Source organism: Bufo gargarizans, chromosome 2 (assembly GCF_014858855.1).
Source record: "Bufo gargarizans isolate SCDJY-AF-19 chromosome 2, ASM1485885v1, whole genome shotgun sequence".
Taxonomy (NCBI): domain Eukaryota; kingdom Metazoa; phylum Chordata; class Amphibia; order Anura; family Bufonidae; genus Bufo; species Bufo gargarizans.
In genome coordinates this window covers 273767955-273790818 of record NC_058081.1, presented here as the reverse complement: position 1 = coordinate 273790818, position 22864 = coordinate 273767955, and the positions used below count along the sequence as shown (strand labels likewise).

General features: G+C 39.9%; 1 protein-coding gene across 2 annotated transcripts in view; it reads left to right on the top strand.

Moving 5' to 3' along the window:
* The window catches only part of MET (MET proto-oncogene, receptor tyrosine kinase), a 137030-nt gene extending 118551 nt beyond the window's left edge, over positions 1-18479 (top strand). For both annotated transcript variants that reach the window (XM_044280296.1, XM_044280295.1), the window contains exons 19-21: positions 13209-13374; positions 14829-14965; positions 16277-18479. In XM_044280296.1, the coding sequence (XP_044136231.1) occupies positions 13209-13374; positions 14829-14965; positions 16277-16487 (514 nt within the window). In that variant the 3' untranslated portion in view covers positions 16488-18479. The remainder of the gene's footprint in view (positions 1-13208; positions 13375-14828; positions 14966-16276) is intronic.
* The last annotated feature ends 4385 nt before the right edge of the window (positions 18480-22864 follow it).

The window sequence follows — 22864 nt, the reverse complement described above, 5'->3', positions numbered from 1 at the left end:
CTTCCTGACAGGAATATATTGGCAAAAGTCTCAGCTTTTAACATCTGCTTGTATGACCAGCTAGTATAGTCAGTGGTATATCCGTTTGGTGCACTTTCTTCAGTGATTTGTATAATTGTATTGTCATCCGCACAATGCTCCGGTCTGTGTAGGATGCTGTTGTGGTGCATGTGGACCGCGCGGGCGTCCTCCTTTGTACGCATAATTGCTCGGGATGGTCGTTTGCTGCGGTCCACATGCGGTGGGACTGCTCCCCCAATGAGAAACACGCCACAGTGTTTGGGGTTTGAGCAGCTCCCCCATACTTGCCACGGTATTTTAGTGGTTCACACGCGGTGGGACTGCTCGCCCAATGATAAACACGCTACAGTGTTTGGTGTTTGGGCAGTTCCCCCATATTGGCCACTATATGTCTGTGATTTTGTTTTATAAGTATTGAATGTGCCTTCATCTGGCAATTGAACATTCTTTTGCACCTGGAAACCTCCATCACATGATCTGATATGGGTGTGGCTTACAGTATTGCTTTGTTCACATTGCATTAGCTGTCCTGCTATGCGGTTGTGTGGAAGCTTGGCTGTGAGCTGGATTTCATCACCTTCAGACCGTGTTCACACCATAGTTAGCGCAGTGGTAGGACCCCTTGCCATGCTGAGAACCGTGACGTGGTGCATGTTGGGCTCCGATATCTTCCTGACAGGAATATATTGGCAAAAGTCTCAGCTTTTAACATCTGCTTGTATGACCAGCTAGTATAGTCAGTGGTATATCCGTTTGGTGCACTTTCTTCAGTGATTTGTATAATTGTATTGTCATCCGCACAATGCTCCGGTCTGTGTAGGATGCTGTTGTGGTGCATGTGGACCGCGCGGGCGTCCTCCTTTGTACGCATAATTGCTCGGGATGGTCGTTTGCTGCGGTCCACATGCGGTGGGACTGCTCCCCCAATGAGAAACACGCCACAGTGTTTGGGGTTTGAGCAGCTCCCCCATACTTGCCACGGTATTTTAGTGGTTCACACGCGGTGGGACTGCTCGCCCAATGATAAACACGCTACAGTGTTTGGTGTTTGGGCAGTTCCCCCATATTGGCCACTATATGTCTGTGATTTTGTTTTATAAGTATTGAATGTGCCTTCATCTGGCAATTGAACATTCTTTTGCACCTGGAAACCTCCATCACATGATCTGATATGGGTGTGGCTTACAGTATTGCTTTGTTCACATTGCATTAGCTGTCCTGCTATGCGGTTGTGTGGAAGCTTGGCTGTGAGCTGGATTTCATCACCTTCAGACCGTGTTCACACCATAGTTAGCGCAGTGGTAGGACCCCTTGCCATGCTGAGAACCGTGACGTGGTGCATGTTGGGCTCCGATATCTTCCTGACAGGAATATATTGGCAAAAGTCTCAGCTTTTAACATCTGCTTGTATGACCAGCTAGTATAGTCAGTGGTATATCCGTTTGGTGCACTTTCTTCAGTGATTTGTATAATTGTATTGTCATCCGCACAATGCTCCGGTCTGTGTAGGATGCTGTTGTGGTGCATGTGGACCGCGCGGGCGTCCTCCTTTGTACGCATAATTGCTCGGGATGGTCGTTTGCTGCGGTCCACATGCGGTGGGACTGCTCCCCCAATGAGAAACACGCCACAGTGTTTGGGGTTTGAGCAGCTCCCCCATACTTGCCACGGTATTTTAGTGGTTCACACGCGGTGGGACTGCTCGCCCAATGATAAACACGCTACAGTGTTTGGTGTTTGGGCAGTTCCCCCATATTGGCCACTATATGTCTGTGATTTTGTTCTAGTGTGAAAGTACCCTAAAATATTAACTTTAAATCCCCCCTTTTCCCAATTTTACAATTTTACATATAAAATATATAAACAATAAATAAATAAACATATTAAATAGCGCTGTCCAAACTATAAAATTATTAAAAAATATCTCCTTTGCGGTGAGCATTTGCCATTTTTTTGTCACCTTGTCACCCCAAAAATAGGATAGGACTGTTCTATTATGGGCTGAGCGTTTCATAAAATGCAAAATGCACGCGGCTTTTTTTGGTGAAAGCAAATCAAAATTTTGGTATCAAAACAACCCTATGCCGATCTGATTGGCGTAGCGTTGTCACGATACCAAAATTTTGATTCGGTTTTGATTTGGCGACTAAAAATTTTTCAGTTCAGGAGCCAATGGCTACTAGGTATTTTTTTTAGTCTGGAGCACTGCAGAGGATAGGTCATCAGTATTTAAAGGGAACCTGTCATGTGGATATTTGATTATAATCTAACTAATTATATACAATCATTAACTACTAAAAAGTACCTTAGATGTATTCACTTACTGGTGTGACAGATGGTTACCTCATAATATACACACAAAGATGCCGTATGCTAATGAGCTGATTGGAGTCCAGCGTGATGTCATTGAGTCCAGGGTATATTTAATTCAGAGCTATAGCCACTCCCCTGCCCACCTGCTGCTGATTCATATGGAAAATAACTGTCACTCAGCAGCAGGTGGGCGGGGATAGTCAGGAGCTCATGAATATTCAGGACTCCTCATTATCAGCTGGAGCTTTTCAATACAAGATGTTGGCAGATTGACTGGGTCAATTAAAGAAAGTGACCCAGCATTTTGCTAAAATAATCAGTCACTTATTTATGTTGCCCTTAGTTAGGACACCATAAAACTGGTGACAGGTTCCCTTTAAATCTCGGAAAACCCTTTTAAAAATAATTTTCCATTTTTATGGAAGGCAATAGAAATTGAAGGGCACATTTGTTGGCTGCAGATCTGTTCTGGTAGATTTACATACAATGCAGTGCCGTAATCCAATAAGGAAGAGACAAATGCATGTATACGTTTTGGTAGACCTTTCAGAGAAATAAGTTGCTGGGTTTGTTTCCTTATTAGAAATGTAATGGCATAATTTTAGGCAATACTTCTGATTGCCAAAAGCTAATTTGACCACATAAAGATCAGTTACTTTCCAGTTTGTTGCAGCAGGATAATATATCAAGGCCATTACTGCCAAAAGACTGAGAAGGCTGAACAGTAAACCAGTGAAAATCCCATAGTCTTTGGTCAAGGGATCGGAAGATCACATAAAAGGACTAAAAAATACCGTAAAAAAGTTAAAAAAATACTTTTAAAAATATTTATCAAAAAAGTGGAGCTATATGGGGATAATGGATTGATACTTCCAGTTTGTCTTAGGTTATGAGGATGAATAGGAGGTATTGTCATTAATACTGTAGGGAAGAAGACGTATTAGGGAAGACGCATGAGTAGTGGTAGATGGTCCTCCTACTATTAGTCAAATTCATGTTATATTTCTAATTACTTTGTAGACACAATAAGGGAGATTTATCAAACTGGTGTAAAGTAAAACTGGCTCAGTTGCCTATAGCAACTAATCATATTCCACCTTTCATTTTCTAAAGGAGCTGTGAAAAATTAAACATGGAATCTAATTGGTTGGTATGGGCAACTAAGTCAGTTCTACTTTACACCAGTTTGATAAATCTCCCCCAATGTGTCCTTTGTGAATATATACTTACCTGTATGGAACTGCATGGAATAAAGTGCGTAATTTAGAGGGGTCTGCTCTTTCTGCAGTGGACCTAGCTTGTTTTACATGAAGTTCTGCAATCAACACAGTATTTACCTGGATAAAACTTTGGACTGGACTGCACACAAAGAGCTTGGGGGGACAGGTTATGGGGGGATGTTTTTATTTTGTGTATCCTTTTTTGTTTTTTGTTTCGTATGGCCAAAAACTTAATAAAAAATATCTGAGTAAAAAAATGTTTAAAACAAAAATATAAAAATTTCAATTCACCCCCTTTCCAAAGTTAATACATAAAAATAAACAATAAAAATAAGCATAATTGGTATTGCGCACCCGAAAATGTCTCAACTAATAAAATATAACATTATTGTGTACAGTGAACTCCGCAATGGAAAAAAATTGCCAGTTTGCTTGTATGGTAGACTTACAGACGTGGACAAAATTGTTGGTACCCTTTGGTCAATGAAAGAAAAAGTCACAATGGTCACAGAAATAACTTTAATCTGACAAAAGTAATAATAAATTAAAATTCTATAAATGTTAACCAATGAAAGTCAGACATTGTTTTTCAACCATGCTTCAACAGAATTATGTAAAAAAATAAACTCATGAAACAGGCATGGACAAAAATGATGGTACCCCTAGAAAACACAGAACATAATGTGACCAAAGGGACATGTTAATTCAAGGTGTGTCCACTAATTAGCATCACAGGTGTCTACAACCTTGTAATCAGCCATTGGGACTATATATATGGCTCCAGGTAATCACTGTGTTGTTTGGTGATATGGTGTGTACCACACTCGACATGGACCAGAGGAAGCAAAGGAAAGAGCTGTCTCAAGAGATCAGAAAGAAAATTATAGACAAGCATGTTAAAGGTAAAGGCTATAAGACCATCTCCAAGCAACTAGATGTTCCTGTGAGTACAGTTGCACATATTATTCATAAGTTTAAGATCCATGGGACTGTAGCCAACCTCCCTGGACGTGGCCGCAGGAGGAAAATTGATGACAAATCTAAGAGACGGATAATCCGAATGGTAACAAAAGAGCCTAGAAAGACTTCTAAAGAGATTCAAGGTGAACTTCATGCTCAAGGAACATCAGTGTCAGATCGCACCATCCGTCGTTGTTTGAGCCAAAGTGGACTACATGGGAGACGACCAAGGAGGACACCATTGTTGAAAACGAATCATAAAAAAGCAAGACTGGAATATGCCAAACTACATGTTGACAAGCCACAAAGCTTCTGGGAGAATGTCCTGTGGACAGATGAGACAAAAATCGAAGTTTTTGCCAAGGCACATCAGCTGTATGTTCACAGACGAAAAAATGAAGCATATCAAGAAAAGAACACTGTCCCTACTGTGAAACATGGAGGAGGCTCTGTTATGTTCTGGGGCTGCTTTGCTGCGTCTGGCACAGGGTGTCTTGAATCTGTGCAGGGTACAATGAAATCTCAAGACTATCAAGGAATTCTAGAGAGAAATGTACTAGCCAGTGTCAGAAAGCTTGGTCTCAGTCGCAGGTCATGGGTCTTGCAACAGGACAATGACCCAAAACACACCGCTAAAAACACCCAAGAATGGCTAAGAGGAAAAAATTGGACTATTCTAAAGTGGCCTTCTATGAGCCCTGACCTCAATCCTATTGAGCATCTTTGGAAGGAGCTGAAACATGCAGTCTGGAAAAGGCACCCTTCAAACCGGACACAACTGGAGCAGTTTGCTCATGAGGAGTGGGCCAAAATACCTGCTGAGAGGTGCAGATGTCTCATTGACAGTTACAGGAAGCGTTTGATTGCAGTGATTGCCTCAAAAGGTTGCGCAACAAAATATTAAGTTAGGGGTACCATCATTTTTGTCCATGCCTGTTTCATGAGTTAATTTTTTTACATAATTCTGTTGAAGCATGGTTGAAAAACAATGTCTGACTTTCATTGGTTAACATTTATAGAATTTTAATTTATTATTACTTTTGTCAGATTAAAGTTATTTCTGTGACCATTGTGACTTTTTCTTTCATTGACCAAAGGGTACCAACAATTTTGTCCACGTCTGTATATACAATGCAGCTCTTTAATCCAGTCAGGAAGAGACAATGCAGACCTTTCAGGGAAATGGGTTTGATTCCCTATCAGAAAAGTGATGGCATCATTTTAGGAAATGATTCTAATTGCCAAAAGCAATAGACCACATTAGTTACTTTCCAGTTTGTCACATCAGGATGAAATATTAAGGCCACCATGGCGGGAAAGACTCAGAAGTAAACGTCTAGGTCTACTGGACACTGCACATAGACATTGAGCACTAGGGATGGGCAAATCACTTAAAAGTCATCTGATTCAATTCGGATCCAGATAAATTCTACCTGAATCAAGAATGCTCCTATTGGCTTGGAAATTTCTGTATGACACTATGAGGTCTCAAAGGACTCTTTTTCTCTCTTACCTCTCTCCTCTTTATTATTCATAATTTCTCTCTCTCTCATATACAAATGCATTTAAGGCTTCAAAGTTTAGAAGACCAGACCAGAAGAGATGTTTTCTTATTGATGCGGGCATAGCATAGTCACAGACATAGCTTTATGTGTCAATTTTTATCCCAGAGGGAAAATATTTATTCCAGGAAATGTGTATGGCCTCTACAAAAGGATATCCAGTCAAACAAAGCACATTTCTTTTCAGGGGATATTTAGGAAGCTGATCTGGCATTCAGGTTATTTATAGTGCAGATTTAAATGTTGGTTTTACCCATCTGGCAATAAGGGAACTAAGCTATGTACTTCTTTATGAATCATTGAATGTGGTAAATTGCAAGTCAGGTTAACATAATAAAACTTCACCAACACAAATATTGCAGTTGCAATCAATGCCATGTCTCACGTCCTTTTGCCCATAGAGAAACAGTGATAAAACTAGATAAATTGAGATGATAGGTAGATAAACAAGATAGGTAGATTAGATAGATAGATAGATAGATAGATAGATAAATATGAGATAGATAGATAGATAGATAGATAGATAGACAGATAGATAATAGATATTAGATAGATAGATAGATAGACAAGATAGGTAGATTAGATAGATAGATATTAGATAGATATTAGATAGATAGATATTAGATAGATATTAGATAGATAGATAGATAGATATTAGATAGATATTAGATAGATAGATATTAGATAGATAGATAGACAGACAGACAGATATGAGATAGATAAATATTAGATAGATAGATAGATAGATAGATAGAATAAACACGAGACCATGAGACATTTATTAGAAAGATGCAATTCTGCATTGCCTTTTTGTCCTTGTAGAAATGTTTCCTGCACCATCCAGTCTACCCCTTCTTTATAGATGTATTTGTAATTCTTAGATGATTGATGCCATGTCTGAGTCATTTCTCATTTCGACTTCTAGCAATAAAATCCACATTTAATTAAAGGCAGGTCATTGTACTTAAAAAGTCTTTAAATTTACTATGACATAATGATTTTAACGCCATAGAGCTGTAAATTAAAGTTAAAGTGAATAGGTCAAATGGCAAACAGGAGAAGTCTATGCTGCAGCAGTGTAACGTAATCTATAATGTAGAGAACAACACATTAGAAATGTTACATTGCTTTTACTGTGACCTGGAAGAATATGTTACTAAATAGACATTCATTATAACAGCACAAACGTTTTTCTATGTTGTTTGAGGACTACAGATGGCGCAGAGCTAATATTAGTTCTTTCTGAAGTGTTGTTTTAGAGTTTTTCACAAGATTTTTGTAACTTGGTCCAGAGCAGGTGACTATATATTATAAGTAGAAAACCTTTATTCACCTTGTCTGTGTCCCGCCACTCCAAAGCTGTGGTGCCAGGTGCTGTGCCCCCCCCCCCCCCCCCGATTCTGCAGCGATGATGTCATGTCTATCAATCACTTTCTCTTCCAATTGCTGTTGCCAGTCACTGGCCTTAGCAGTCACATGCCATTCATGCACATATGACAGCTGCGGCCATGGATTGGCTGCAGTAGTGAAGTGAATGATGGCACAAGATATCTGCAGGAACAGTGAGGACTGGAACAACTAGGACCACAGCACAGCGCAGGAGTGGTGGAACATAGAAAAGGTGATTGAGGGTTTTTTCCTTTATTAATATAGCGTCCGGCTCTGGGCTACGTTTTTAAAAAAAATCTCTGAAAACTCTGTTAATTAGTCTACAGTTAAATATATACAATAGATTTAATCTGAAATCCTATGTAATTCTATTACTTCACTGTTACAGAAAAACATAGAAAAACCTTTCTGTAAAGGGGTTTCCCTAGCTTATAGCAAATACAAAAAGGGCCTATTTGTGAGTGAATGCTCAATAGATGATGCCAGCATAGCTCAGAAGTAATTTTTTATCATTTTCATTATCTTGCCCAGTTCTGTGTTGCATTTTTGCTTTGATGCTGCCAGGACTTGCTCGGGGTGGGGTTACTATTGTAAAGGACTACTGTTCCCATGATCCACTTCCCCTCTCACAGATATTGCTTCAGTTACAGTTGTCTGAATCCCCATCTATTGCAAAGTATATGATAGTGCTGCAATTAGTTACACTTTATAGTCAGCAATGTGGCCTCCAATCCAATAGGGGCACTATGATGCAGACGGCCCCTTGCGCTTTCCTACAGTAGCTTAATGTTATTGCTTTAGTTATTTTTCTTCACTGGGAGATACAATACACTAAGGGACACAGCAGCAGATGAGGCACATACATATAGGTAGAATATATTCCAAGATTGCGTTATAGCCGCATTTGAACATGGTCTGCAACTTGTTTTGCCTTTCCTAGCCTTCCTACTTCATTATATCAAGTGTTGTGTGTCTAATGGCACCCAGGCCACCATCTGTGCTTGTAACTGCAGCATGGCTCAAAGTGAATAGGCTTATGCTGCAGTTGTCAATGTGCAGGAGAAACCTAGAAGTGCTGTGGCCCCAAGATTGATGGGGTTCTAGAGGTCAAACACCCATTCATCATAAAATGTTGGCATATCCTAGCAAAATAAAATCAAAGGAAAAAGGAATAACCTTTGAATTTATGTATGCATGCTTTGGCCCTGGAAAAAGTACTAAAAGTGGCCTTGTTTTGTAGTCGGGTCCAGATAGATGGAAGGCAGGGCCAACAGAAGCAAGCCCAGACTGGCCCACAGGGATACAAGTGAATCCCCCAGTGGGCCCCTGAGCAAGGTGGTCCTCTAGTCTCCCACCCCCTGCACAAGTGGCACATAACACCGTAGATTTACTGCACTACATACTGTACAGCACCTCTACCAGCCTATGTTCATATAAAAATAAAAAAACTTGATAGATTATAGACAAAACTCCCCAGTTTATTATTATAGACACGATCAGATAGCTGAGATGATTTCTAGGTATAGAGGAAAGCTCGCCAGTATCCTCTTCTCCCCAGGACCTACCTTCTCAAAGTCACTGCAGGGACCCCCATATTCAATCATCTGGTAGCATCTTGCTGCTGTGTGAGCAGGTATATATGATACATTCAATAATAAATTGAATATATTTTACTGGTGGGCCCTAGGCACCCCAGTCCGGCACTGAACACAAGTAGGCAGGGCCAGCAATACCATATTGTGGCACATTATACTACCCCAACTGAGCCAAATACCACAGTCCATCGCAAAATACTGCCAGCAGCACAAAATACATCTCCAAAAACTTCCACTGGACGGCCGTGAGCAAGGCCCAGGCGGCCCACCTGGGTATCGGCCCACCGGGAAATTTCCCTGTAAGGTCTATGGCCAAACCTCCCCTATTCAGGGATATGGATTGTTTCAAGCACATCAATTAAATATACTGTGCCAGGTACAGTATACTTACAGACAAAACAGCATGTTACGTGTACTTTTATTTTCCTTCACTCAAACCCCCAGAAAATTAACATAAAAACAAACCAATAAAAGAAATTATTTTTTCCCTGCAAAACCTAAGTCATACAAGTATTTTAAAGAGCCTCTGTCAGCATGGTCAACACTATTAAACATGGCATACTGCCTGGTAGGGTTGATGATGCTGATTAAAACGACACCTTTCTTTTGTCTGTATGTGAAACAACGAAACAACTGCAGAGATATCTGTGTTTTTATTCATATTCAAATTAGAGGGCACGGCTGAATCCTTGGAGCATTGCTTTTGTAACACCCCTGTGCTCTACAGACTCCCCCCTCACCTTGATTGACCAGACTAGAAATCAGCATGCTGAGGGCAGAGATGTCTCATATCTTGTACGTATACACTACTTACTATAGCCTTACCATGAGAAGAGTGGCTGTATGCTTACAAAGCTAATGTATATTACTGGTATACTCAAACCAGTTGTATGTATTAGTAATATGTATTAGGGCGTGTTTACATGGCGTATAAAAAAAATACATGCTCCGTCCTAATACATGTCTATGGGGATGCATAACGGTTCCTTTTGGTTCCGTTATATGTGACAGACAAAATAGTCCTGTCGACAGGACTATTTTTTTCTTTCATGTTTCAATGATAAAATTTAAAAAACACAAACATTTTAAAATTTTAAATCATCCCTTTTCCAAATAAATAATAAAAATTATAAAAATCATTAGTATTGCTGCAATTTGCAGTTTTTTTTGCCAACATTGCTCCTAAAAACATTGAATAAAAAGTGATGTTCCGCAAAATTGGACCAGGCAAAACAACAGCTTGCCCAGCAAAAAATGATTACTCACACAGCTCTGTGGAAGGAAAAATAAAAATGTTTTTTTTTTTTCAACTAGTAAAACATAATAGAAAAAAAATAAAAGAATGCGGGGAGGAAAAATTGGCTGCATCCTGAATCCAAGGGGTTAATATGTAAAAGTCCTGAGTTGCCATAACCATGTGTTAAGAATCTTTTAGATTTTAAGGCATTCCACACAAAAAGAAAAAATTGTTTTATCACCGGAAAGAACAATATCAATTTCCCATCATTCAGCCACATGATTTTATCATGAAGATGAATGTTAATAGGTTCACAGGTTTCCCTGCTTTATACTAAATTTCCTGTGTCATATTTCTTAGTTTTCATTAGCCTGAATACAGTGATGCTAATAATAAAATTGCACACATATGAACAGTTCTCATCCTGTAGGATCTTAAGCAATAACTGCATTTATGAGTAGGCTCCAACTTCCAGCTAAAACGTGTTCTAACATTAACGGATTGCTACTTGATTTACCTATTTGTGGAGGGCTCAGGAACACTGATGTCATATTCTAATAATTTTTGTGCTTCAGTTTCTGTCCATCAAGATACTTTTTTGTTGTCAGTGAATGAGATCCGGCAGCACACTCAGAGTCATCAGACTTATTGCTCACTGTTGAAAAGTGGATACGATTCAGGCAATGCTCTATGAGAGTAGGGCCACACTGTCAGGTGTTTTATGCAGTTTTTGAAGCCAAAGTCAAGAGTGGATCAAAAAAGGAGGGAAAGTATACAGGACAGATACCTTCTCTCTCTCTCCACTCCTGGTCTTGTCTTCCAAAACTTCATCTAAAACCTGCACATGTGGCAGCACCTAACAGCCTGGACTTCAGAATGTGATACAGTGTAACAAACTATCAGTAACAGGTAGGCAGCTCCTGTTAAAGAGAACCTGTCAGGTCAAACAAGGTGTTTGAGCGGCAGGCAGCATGTTATACAGCAGGATGAGCTGGGCAGATTCTATATAGTTTTATGGGAAAAGATTCAGTAAAATTTGTACTTTGCACATTTAAATTACTGCTCATTCTGGGCTTTGAAGTAAAGGAGTTGGTCCTATCAGTGACGGACAGCTATTTCTGTATACACAGTCATAGAGGGAAGGCTGTCAGTCACTGATAGGGCCGTCTCCTTGTCTTCAAAGCCCAGAACGAACAGGAACCTAAATGTGTAAAGTACAAATTTTACTGAATATTTTCCCATAAAACTATATAGAATCTGCTCAGCTCATCCTGCTCTATAACAGGCTGCCTGACGCTCAAACACCTTGCTATGAATGACAAGTTATGCTGAATCTTTCCCCACAAAACTATATATCAATATATATCGATCTGCTCAGCTCCTCATGCTCTAAACCATACTGCCTGCCGCTCAAACACCTTGTTATGAATGACAAGTTATGCTGAATCTTTCCCCACAAAACTATATATCAATATATATCGATCTGCTCAGCTCCTCATGCTCTAAACCATACTGCCTGCCGCTCAAACACCTTGTTATGAATGACAAGTTATGCTGAATCTTTCCCCACAAAACTATATATCAATATATATCGATCTGCTCAGCTCCTCATGCTCTAAACCATACTGCCTGCCGCTCAAACACCTTGTTATGAATGACAAGTTATGCTGAATCTTTCCCCACAAAACTATATATCAATATATATCGATCTGCTCAGCTCCTCATGCTCTATAACACGCTGCCTGCAGCTTACATTGCATTTTTGTGGTGACAGGTTACCCTTGATGTATTTAGCTCACAGGTGTGTTCCCATACACTGTCAGTGAACAAATACAGAGGTCCTTTAACTTACAATGGCCTCAGAATACTATATTTTCAACATCCAATAGTCTTTTCTGAGCAGTCTTAACTTTGAATCAGACTTAAGTGAGGCAACCCTTTTAACATAATGTGCAATGCCTTAGACACTGCTGACTTGTGGTTCATGTGAATGACTTAAAGACCCAACCAGTCAACTCAGCCATTTCACTGGTCAAACACCAGTATTGGCTGTCTAGTAGCGCCTCTCTACAGTACAGTGTGGTATTACATGTCTTGTACTGCCCTTTACCTGTATCTGTATGAGCTGCCTCTTTGGAGCCGCTCTCACCTGGTGTCCATTTTATTTTTCTGGTGCACTGTGTGTATTGTACTTAAACCTGAAGAAGCTCCTGTCCTCAGTGATTTACAGCTTCCATCTATTCCTGACTTTAATATGTAAGGGCATGCTGTATCTGTAGTATGTAGCTGCTTCATTTCCGTTAATCTTAGTTCTATTTTATTATAGGATGACTTGGGCTTTGGGTCCAGTTACTAGTTCTTTATACAGTTATGGTCTCACGTTACAATGGTTTCAACATACAAATCTGCACTGAATCATGCAGATTTTGGTGTGGATTTACTTTGTGGATTTTCCTATGTAATCTGAAAAGAATTTAAAAGTAAAAAGCCAATGGTTTTGCAATCCATAGTTGTGGATTTTGCTGCAGATCCATGGGTAATCTGAAGCAAAATACACAATAGTACATTACCTCCAGATTTTGCTGTGGATTTTGGCCTCTTCAAAAAATCCAAAACATAATGAGCGTGCTGCCTATTTCAAAATCTACTCCACATGTCTAAATCCACATTGATAGATGAGAATTGGGTTTTGAAAATCCAGTCTACTTGTATTACACTCTAAATTGCTGCAGATTCGCTGTGCAAATCCTGTAGAACAATTCCTGGCAAATCCACCACGCCAAGTCTACCCTTATGTTCTGCAATAATATTTCGTAATGCTGAATTCTTCAAGAGTTTTAGACAAATTGGTTTGAAATAGAGCAAGGCTGTGAAAAAATTATTCAGTCATGAATTTAATGTCCTCCTGTAGGCTTGATGAAACATTCACTGTCAAGGTGGCAGATTTCGGTCTTGCCCGAGATGTCTATGATAAGGAATATTACAGTGTTCACAACAAAACCGCAGCCAAACTGCCAGTGAAGTGGATGGCCCTGGAAAGTCTGCAGACCCAGAAGTTCACCACCAAATCTGATGTGGTAATTATTTTATTTATTGCATTCATTACTGTTTAACTATACTTTTTATCAGTTTTAATGCAGTTTTTGTGTTGAGAGTTAATGTTTTTTTTTCAGGAATATAAATTGATAGCCAAATTAAAAGTGAGATGAGGCAGTACTTCAACGATAGTGGGGGAAAAAATCAATTGCTTTCATTTACCTATAAGTAGTACAGTATTTCAACTCATTTAGGGCGGTTGGAGTTTTGCCCAGATAAACTGTAACATTTGCACAAGGGGCCAGGTTTCCTGGAGTATTATATAACACATTAGGAGTAACATCAATGGCGTATGGGGTTCAATACACATGATTAGCATTGACCACCGTGACCGCAGGCCTCTGAGGTCTGAGGCCCTGTTTGACATTTGTTATGTGCCACTATTGCTATACCCTATACGGCCAGTATTTCTAGAAAAAATACAAGTTACAAAGAATTTAAGATGACATTTTCTCCCTTACCCTAGCACCTATGCAAGTGTCACATTAATGTTATCATATTTAGGTTTCCTAGTAATGCCAAATAATTTATCACCTCTGTCATAGCATCTAATTGTATTACATGCAAATCAATATTCTCAGTGGTGTTACATGTCAATTACTCACTTGTGTATCTACTGATATATTCATCTACAGTCCTTACAGAAACCACCTAGGTGAAATAGCCCTTGGTGCAGGCTTGGGCTGGCACTCAGGAGTACAGGTGAATCCCCCGGTGGGCCCCTAGTCTCCCACCCCCTCACAAGTGGCACATAACACAGAAAACTTACTGCACTACATAGATATATATACAATGTACAGCACCTCAACCAACCTATTTTCATATAAAAACTTGATAGATTATTAAAGAAACTCCCCAGTTTATTATTATAGACATGGTCAGATGGCTGAGATGACTTCTAGGTATAGAGGAAAGCTCGCAAGTATCCTCTTCTCCCCAGGACCTACCTTCTCAAAGTCACTGCAGGGACCCCCATATTCAATCATCTGGTAGCATCTTGCTGCTGTATAAGCAGGTAATATTTGATGTATCAGTATGGGCCAAAATAAATTTTACTGGTGGGCCCTAGGCACCCCGGTCCGACAATGACATGGTGGTTTTATGATCTTACAGTTCGTAACTTTGTAGTAACTGCAATCCTGCAGAATTGAGGCATTTCCAGTTTTGAGCTTATTATAAATTACATAATGATGTCTTTTAACCCAGAAAGGGATTGTCATTGATGATCTGGTTACCACATTATTAAACAGAATGTTCCAGAATGACAACTTTCATAATGAATATTAAGCCGCCATTACAGGACAGTGATCAGTGTAATACTTTAGCAAGGAGTACTAATGTGAGGCAGCAATAAAAATGTCTACATCTAAAGCCAAATACATTCAACATAGTGATCAAGTATCTATATCTAAATGTCTCTCATTATATTTTGCAGTGGTCATTTGGCATACTACTATGGGAGTTAATGACCAGGGGAGCGCCCCCCTATGCGGATGTTAACTCTTTTGATATAACTGTATATTTATTGCAAGGACGGAGACTTCTGCAGCCTGAATACTGCCCTGATGCACTGTAAGTTTCAGATGCGCCATGTTACATATGGCTGTTACAATGTTCTGGTTATATTAATATCTATATGACACAACTATTTATTTAATAAAAAATAATACTGCAACCTGTAAAGGTGTTGAAAATATTGTAATAGTTCATTAGGATTTAAAGATTTTAACTGCTGAACTTAACCACATTTCTAAATTTAAATTTTGCTGACAAATTGACTGAAAGCCTAACTAAAATTTTTATAATATTAGGTCAGAAAATGTGATTCTGAGCATAAAAAATTCATTTTAAGCTGATGACTATAGTCATTGTAGGTGACTATGGGGAAGCTGGCAACCCAACCTAGATACATTTCCTACAATCTAGAAATCTCCATTTTTTAAATGGGCAGGGGCTTTGTTGCTCATATTTTTACACTGCTAGGTGGAGGCTTCCACCTAGCAGTGTTCCCGGTGATGTCACCAGCACTAATAGGCGGGTTTTAGCGCCGCCCTAGCTGTTTTACAGGCTAGGGCAGCGCTAAAGCCCGCCCATTAGTTACGGTGACGTCACCAGGCTCACTATTAGGTCAGAAACCTCTGTCTAGCTTACCCATTGAGAGCCCAGTACGTCACTGGATCTCCAGAAAAAGCCTTTTTCCTGCGCGATTCAGCACAGGGCAAAGGAGAGCATCGGAGCATGATATGCTCCGATGCTCATGTCAGAGTGGCGGCCTGGCTGAAGAGGGGGATATGTCTGGGTTCAGCTGTGACTGTAGAATGTTGGGAATCAGCCAGACAAAAACCTTTGTGTACAACATGTTTTGTGCGAACTATTCACAACATATTTGCCAGGTAGCAGCCAGGTCTCTGCATACCCCATTATAGTCAATGGGGTCCGGCAGGCAGACTGCAGGATCTGGAGAACCCCAGCAGCCTTTTGTAGACTTTTGAAGATAAGTATTAAAGATTATTACTTGTCCCATTCTGTTGATAGTATCCTCTGCTTCACATTATTAACAAAAATCGAGTTGAAAGAAATCTAGCTATACTTCTAACTTAAGAGGAGATCTTTGCTATATTTGCCGAGGGAGGATGTTTTTGTAATTTATAATCTGGGAGTACCGCTTTTTGTTATCTAGTATCAGCAGCAATGTTTATCTTAAAGCAATCCACTAATAATGTATCTACTCATGAACACATTTATCAATGGTCTGTGGTAATTGGTCAATTCAGTGTTAGACATGATTAATCAATTTTGAAAGTTTTGCTGATTTCATAATATTTCCAGACACAGAAAATGTCTTTAGACCCCATAAACAATATTATTTTTTTTCCAAAACAGATTTGACGTTATGTTGAAATGTTGGCATCCAAAACCAGAGCTACGTCCAACGTTTTCTGAACTGGTCTCAAGAATTTCTTCCATCTTCTCAACTTTCATTGGGGAGCATTATGTCCTTATCAACACAACATATGTCAACATAAAATGTTCAGCTCCATACCCATCTCTATTACCGACAGAAGAAAACATGGATTTTAACCTGAATACGTGATTCTTCCCTTCACTTCAAGAGATTTCTATTTGTCCATGTACTTCTTCAATGTGTTAGTCAGCGCTGGTGGCGCTGGATTGCGTTTTGTTTTATTGCACTAGAAGCATAACTTTTTAAATAAGGACAACTAAAGACTGATATCCAGAAGATGGTACAAGATAAGCAACATTTTTCACGTTTTTTTTTTTGTTTAGTCTTCAGTTGCCATGTGTTCACCAATACAAAGAAAATAGCTCATAAAGTAAAGGCGGACAATCTACTGTATGGCTGTTCTTGTGATTGTGGTGACCGTATTTTTTTTTGTGTTGTCTGTATAGCACTTTTATCTAAGCAGATACTGCTGCCTAAGTAAGTGGGTCAATATCCTCAATAATGGAAGAAAAACATGGACAATGAAAAGATATATAGTTCAAGAAGAATGATAACATTGCTACAGCTTATGGCAATTATATGATAAATATAACGCTCATAAGAAACAGATGAAGATGCCATAGTTAAAACTTGGAAGGCCAAGAAAGAATAAAAATGTGTAATTGGTGAATAGGTGGTAGAACGTTTGGGCGTGATCTCGGCTGATGTTTTGAGTACCCATACTGGACCAAGATTACATGTCAGCGACATAGTTGTTACCGAGTCAATGTGTTGTGATGCTTTAGTAGCATTTCTGTTTAATTCTGAACATTTTTGGTAGTCAAAGATAATTGGCAGAATTAAGTTAAAATGTTTCAGCAATCAGGTATTATTATTAAATGTTTAAGGAAACCAAAAAAAAAAAAAATCTGTCATACGGCAAGTTGCTTAGATTGTATCTGCCAGAAGTCATTGATGAGAGGCACTTACAGGGTGTAATGTATAAAATTGTTAAAAACTTTTGTTATCTTACTTCTCTGCTGAGATAAGGTTGCTTAAATGCTTAGACCCAAAGCCAGAGGCTGCACTACTGGGAGATGAGGCCTGCATGTCTCTTTTTGATAACTCTGAAATGTAGTGTTGGCTCTTTTGCATGGATTCAACTCAATGCCAACATAGTCATACACATGTATCTGCCACTATTCAAGACAGGTAGGCATTAGTTATTGATGTGGATGGTAACTTCAATTCACACAAGGTCTCCATGGCCACAGTGCCCCTAACAGATACATGAAAGGGCACATGTTATCGTGAAAATCTCTCAGTAGTGCAGCTTTATGATTTGGGATGAAAGTTCAAGCTATCATATCTCAGGACTCAAGATATAAAATGTAATGTACACTACATGGCCTTATAGGTTTCGTCTGGTAGGTCTCTTGTAAAGCCTGTGAAGGGCATGTTGTGATCTCACATACATTGAATAGTGTATTGCACAAACGACGCTACCCCCTTTCTAGAGAGTGTTTGGGAGTGGGGGAAAACTGATGAAACTGAGAGATGTACAATAAATATGATGTTAAATATGTTTCTTTTGTCATATGTAATTAAACACTGGAATTCAGATGTACAGTTCATGTCCTTTCTATTAAATGGTTGAGCAAGGCCAGCCCACTAATCCTATCAACAGAGCCAAATGTTACAACTACCAGACTAGCTGCCAGGAAGAAGCCCAGCATGGACAAGGACTCGTCCTCTTACTACCTTTCTCAAAGGCTGGCACTTCCAAAACAGACGTTTGTTTGCACCATGTAAGAAGAGCATACTTGTATATAATGTAAAGATTTGGTGATTCTAGAATATTAGGAATGTGAACACTGGAGCAGCACATTTATTACATAACATTACAAAGGACCTGAAAGAACATGCTTGTTCCTGTGGAATTGTTTAATGTTGTCCAGATATTTGGTGTGGGATGTAACTGGATATGTTGATTTAAAGTATGACAGTTAAAGTTTTATATTTTTATAATAAATGTTTATTTTTAATGCAATGTACAATATAACGTTAATGTGCAATGGTTAAAATATTGTATAATATTTGTGATGTTTCCAAGTGCTATTAAAGTTCTCAGACATAACCTTCTTACTGACATAATGTCTAATACTCATTGACAGCTTAGTGCAACTGTGACACAAAACTTTCGCCCCTCGTAGTTTCTGCTGAAATTTGCTTTGGTCATAAATCAGCTTAGCAGATTGGCATTCTGTAGCTTTCTATGTAGTGTGTATATGTAAGCTGTGTACCAGGTTTGACTCCCCAGGACACAGAGAAGTCACAAACTCAAACACCAGTTTTGCCTAAACTGTATTTTTACTTAAACATGGTAATGAACGCGATCACAGATGCTGGTTACACATGAATACATTTACAGACACCCAGCCAGGAGGCTGGGACCCTTGTTCTGTACAGTGAGGCGCCCTCCAGGGGATGTAAAGTGAATTTACCTACAGGCGGGCTCAACTAGACCAGCCACGCCATACCTGTTATTACCCTAGAATCAGGAACAATTATTTGGGTGTGTGATGTGGGGTAGCCTGTGGTATAGCACAACAATTTACAATCTTATTAAATGCTATAGTATTCCCCCCAATAACTGGTCTAATAGCATGTGCGTATAGTGTTTCTCCTGAATACACAATAGCCTGGCTTGAATTCGTTGTGACGCTTATCAGCATTACGGTGTGAACTGGCACTTTAATAATAAATAATGATGGCAAGAGTAGAGCGGTGTTCACATTCGACTTTTCCCCAATGGCTTCCACTATCAAGACAGTAATTTTGAATAACTGGCAGATGCTGCAGAGGGATCCCTCCCTGGCAGCTATGGTGGACAATCCTCCCATTGTCAGTTTTCACAGAAGTAAAACTATAGGAGATGCCGTTGTCTGGAGCAACCTCCCCCGTCCAGTCTGGCTGGGCAGGAGTGCTCCCAGAGTAAACTTCCCATGTGGACACTGCTCTATGTGCGCACATGTATAAAAACAGAAATACCTGCAGCTTTGACATGTAGGACATGTAGTCAAACAATTTATACACTGTAAGACCCAATATGTTGTGTATGCGATTTTGAGAGATTTTACATTGGAAAGACAAACAGGTGCCTATATGTACGTTTTAGGGAACACAAAAAATCTATCATTACCAGAAATGGAGCAACTAGATTAATTGAGCATATACATAATGAGCATGCAGACCCCCATGAGAGGGGGGGACAGAAAACGCATTCTCCTGCAGAGAGAAGCTGCATGGATAATCAAAACACAAGCCATGGGCCCTCTAGGGTTAAATGACAAGAATGACTTAGCTGTTTTCATTTGATTGGTTTTAGCACACATGTCTTTTATATCACTTCAATTGTAACCAGTGACGTGCACGAGATGAGGGTATTTCTTACCCCTCCTCCTCCACGTCACAGGAGGCTTGACAAAGCGCGAAACAGCTGTAGCCTGTTCATTCACCTGTGTCCTGTCCGCGTCCACGATGTGTATTTGAAAAATAAACTGCAAGCAGCAACTTTGTGACCAGTGGTGAGTGCCGTGGTGCTTTCTTCTTCATGCTATTATTATAGATATATGCCTTAGGTGCATCATGCGCCAGCACAAGGGGTATTAAGTAAGTCTTAGTAAATGACCCCATATGTGTCTGATCATTGGGTGCCAATCCATTCAGACTCTGATGGACTGACAAGAGTACAGGGGTGAGATATCCCAATCCATCCCTTACAGTGTGAACGAAGGGGTAGTGTACATACCAAACCATCACATTCAGAATGAACCCCCAACAATCAGACATTCATCACTTGTTCTGTAGATGGGTGAAAAGTGTTGTTCGTGAGAAAAGTCCTTTAAGTAACTTTATTAATATGTATGAACAAGATTGAATCATATCAACTGAATTTCATATGTGCATATCCTGAAATAAGCCATTTTATAACTGACATTACCATATAATTGAGATACATCTTATTATGTAAATGAATCTCTAGGCATTTACTATTGCGACTATTTAAAAAGTCGCACAAAAATGAGCAATTTCACTCCAGTGAGGACCATGCTTATCTTATGAGAGTTTTTAATAGAACATGCAACTTTTTCGTAAAGATGTGCGACTTTTGTAAAGCTGCTTCCTGACGGATAAACTGCTACCGTCAAACCACATTTATTACAGTCTTAAAGCACCGATCATAAATCTGACTTGGCTGAAACTGACTTTAGCCATATGTGAAAGTGGAGTGAGCTGTCAGAGTAATGATAAATCTGGCCCTATGTCTCTTGTTTGGTACTGCATAGCCTGTCTGGTTCTGAACGATTTACATAGGACCCTGTTTGTGTGTCTATACATGTTATTAGTATATGGACAGTCGACCAGTTGCGGTCTTGCTTCCTAGGAATTGTACTACAAGTAGGTAGGGAAAGTGGCAGTCACTCATGGGCGTGGCTTTGTCCAAAAACACTTGTGATATTAAATAGTGATGGCCTTGCGGTTCGCCCAGCGGTCAGTTTGCGGCAAACTTTGCTCGTTCGCTATTTGCCGAACATGCGAACATATGGTGATATTCGCGCCCGCCATATTCTTTTACATTGTGAAGAACTTTGACCTATGACACATCCATAAGGTGGTACAGGACAGTCAATTGAAAAGTTTCAGCACATGGACAGACCCCCTACCTTATAAATAAACCTGATCTGGCCGCCATTTTACATTCAGTCTTTTGTCAGTGTAGGGAAAGGTTGCTGTGTGGAGCAGGGACAGACTGTTAGGGACAAAAACTCTATCAAATAGGTCCACAAAAGTCCTTTTAAGGACTGGTATAGGTTTACTATTGATAGGTGTGCAGTACAGAGGGGTGTAATACAGGGAGTGCAGAATTATTAGGCAAATGAGTATTTTGACCACATCATCCTCTTTATGCATGTTGTCTTACTCCAAGCTGTGATATTAAATAGTGATGGCCTTGCGGTTCGCCCAGCGGTCAGTTTGCGGCAAACTTTGCTCGTTCGCTATTTGCCGAACATGCGAACATATGGTGATATTCGCGCCCGCCATATTCTTTTACATTGTGAAGAACTTTGACCTATGACACTTCCATAAGGTGGTACAGGACAGTCAATTGAAAAGTTTCAGCACATGGACAGACCCCCTACCTTATAAATAAACCTGATCTGGCCGCCATTTTACATTCAGTCTTTTGTCAGTGTAGGGAAAGGTTGCTGTGTGGAGCAGGGACAGACTGTTAGGGACAAAAACTCTATCAAATAGGTCCACAAAAGTCCTTTTAAGGACTGGTATAGGTTTACTATTGATAGGTGTGCAGTACAGAGGGGTGTAATACAGGGAGTGCAGAATTATTAGGCAAATGAGTATTTTGACCACATCATCCTCTTTATGCATGTTGTCTTACTCCAAGCTGTATAGGCTCGAAAGCCTACTACCAATTAAGCATATTAGGTGATGTGCATCTCTGTAATGAGAAGGGGTGTGGTCTAATGACATCAACACCCTATATCAGGTGTGCATAATTATTAGGCAACTTCCTTTCCTTTGGCAAAATGGGTCAAAAGAAGGACTTCACAGGCTCAGAAAAGTCAAAAATAGTGAGATATCTTGCAGAGGGATGCAGCACTCTTAAAATTGCAAAGCTTCTGAAGCGTGATCATCGAACAATCAAGCGTTTCATCCAAAATAGTCAACAGGGTTGCAAGAAGCGTGTGGAAAAACCAAGGTGCAAAATAACTGCCCATGAACTGAGAAAAGTCAAGCGTGCAGCTGCCAAGATGCCACTTGCCACCAGTTTGGTCATATTTCAGAGCTGCAACATCACTGGAGTGCCCAAAAGCACAAGGTGTGCAATACTCAGAGACATGGCCAAGGTAAGAAAGGTTGAAAGACGACCACCACTGAACAAGACACACAAGCTGAAACGTCAAGACTGGGCCAAGAAATATCTCAAGACTGATTTTTCTAAGGTTTTATGGACTGATGAAATGAGAGTGAGTCTTGATGGGCCCGTGGCTGGATTGGTAAAGGGCAGAGAGCTCCAGCCCGACTCAGACGCCAGCAAGGTGGAGGTGGAGTACTGGTTTGGGCTGGTATCATCAAAGATGAGCTTGTGGGGCCTTTTTGGGTTGAGGATGGAGTCAAGCTCAACTCCCAGTCCTACTGCCAGTTTCTGGAAGACACCTTCTTCAAGCAGTGGTACGGGAATAAGTCTGCATCCTTCAAGAAAAACATGATTTTCATGCAGGACAATGCTCCATCACACGCGTCCAAGTACTCCACAGCGTGGCTGGCAAGAAAGGGTATAAAAGAAGAAAATCTAATGACATGGCCTCCTTGTTCACCTGATCTGAACCCCATTGAGAACCTGTGGTCCATCATCAAATGTGAGATTTACAAGGAGGGAAAACAGTACACCTCTCTGAACAGTGTCTGGGAGGCTGTGGTTGCTGCTGCACGCAATGTTGATG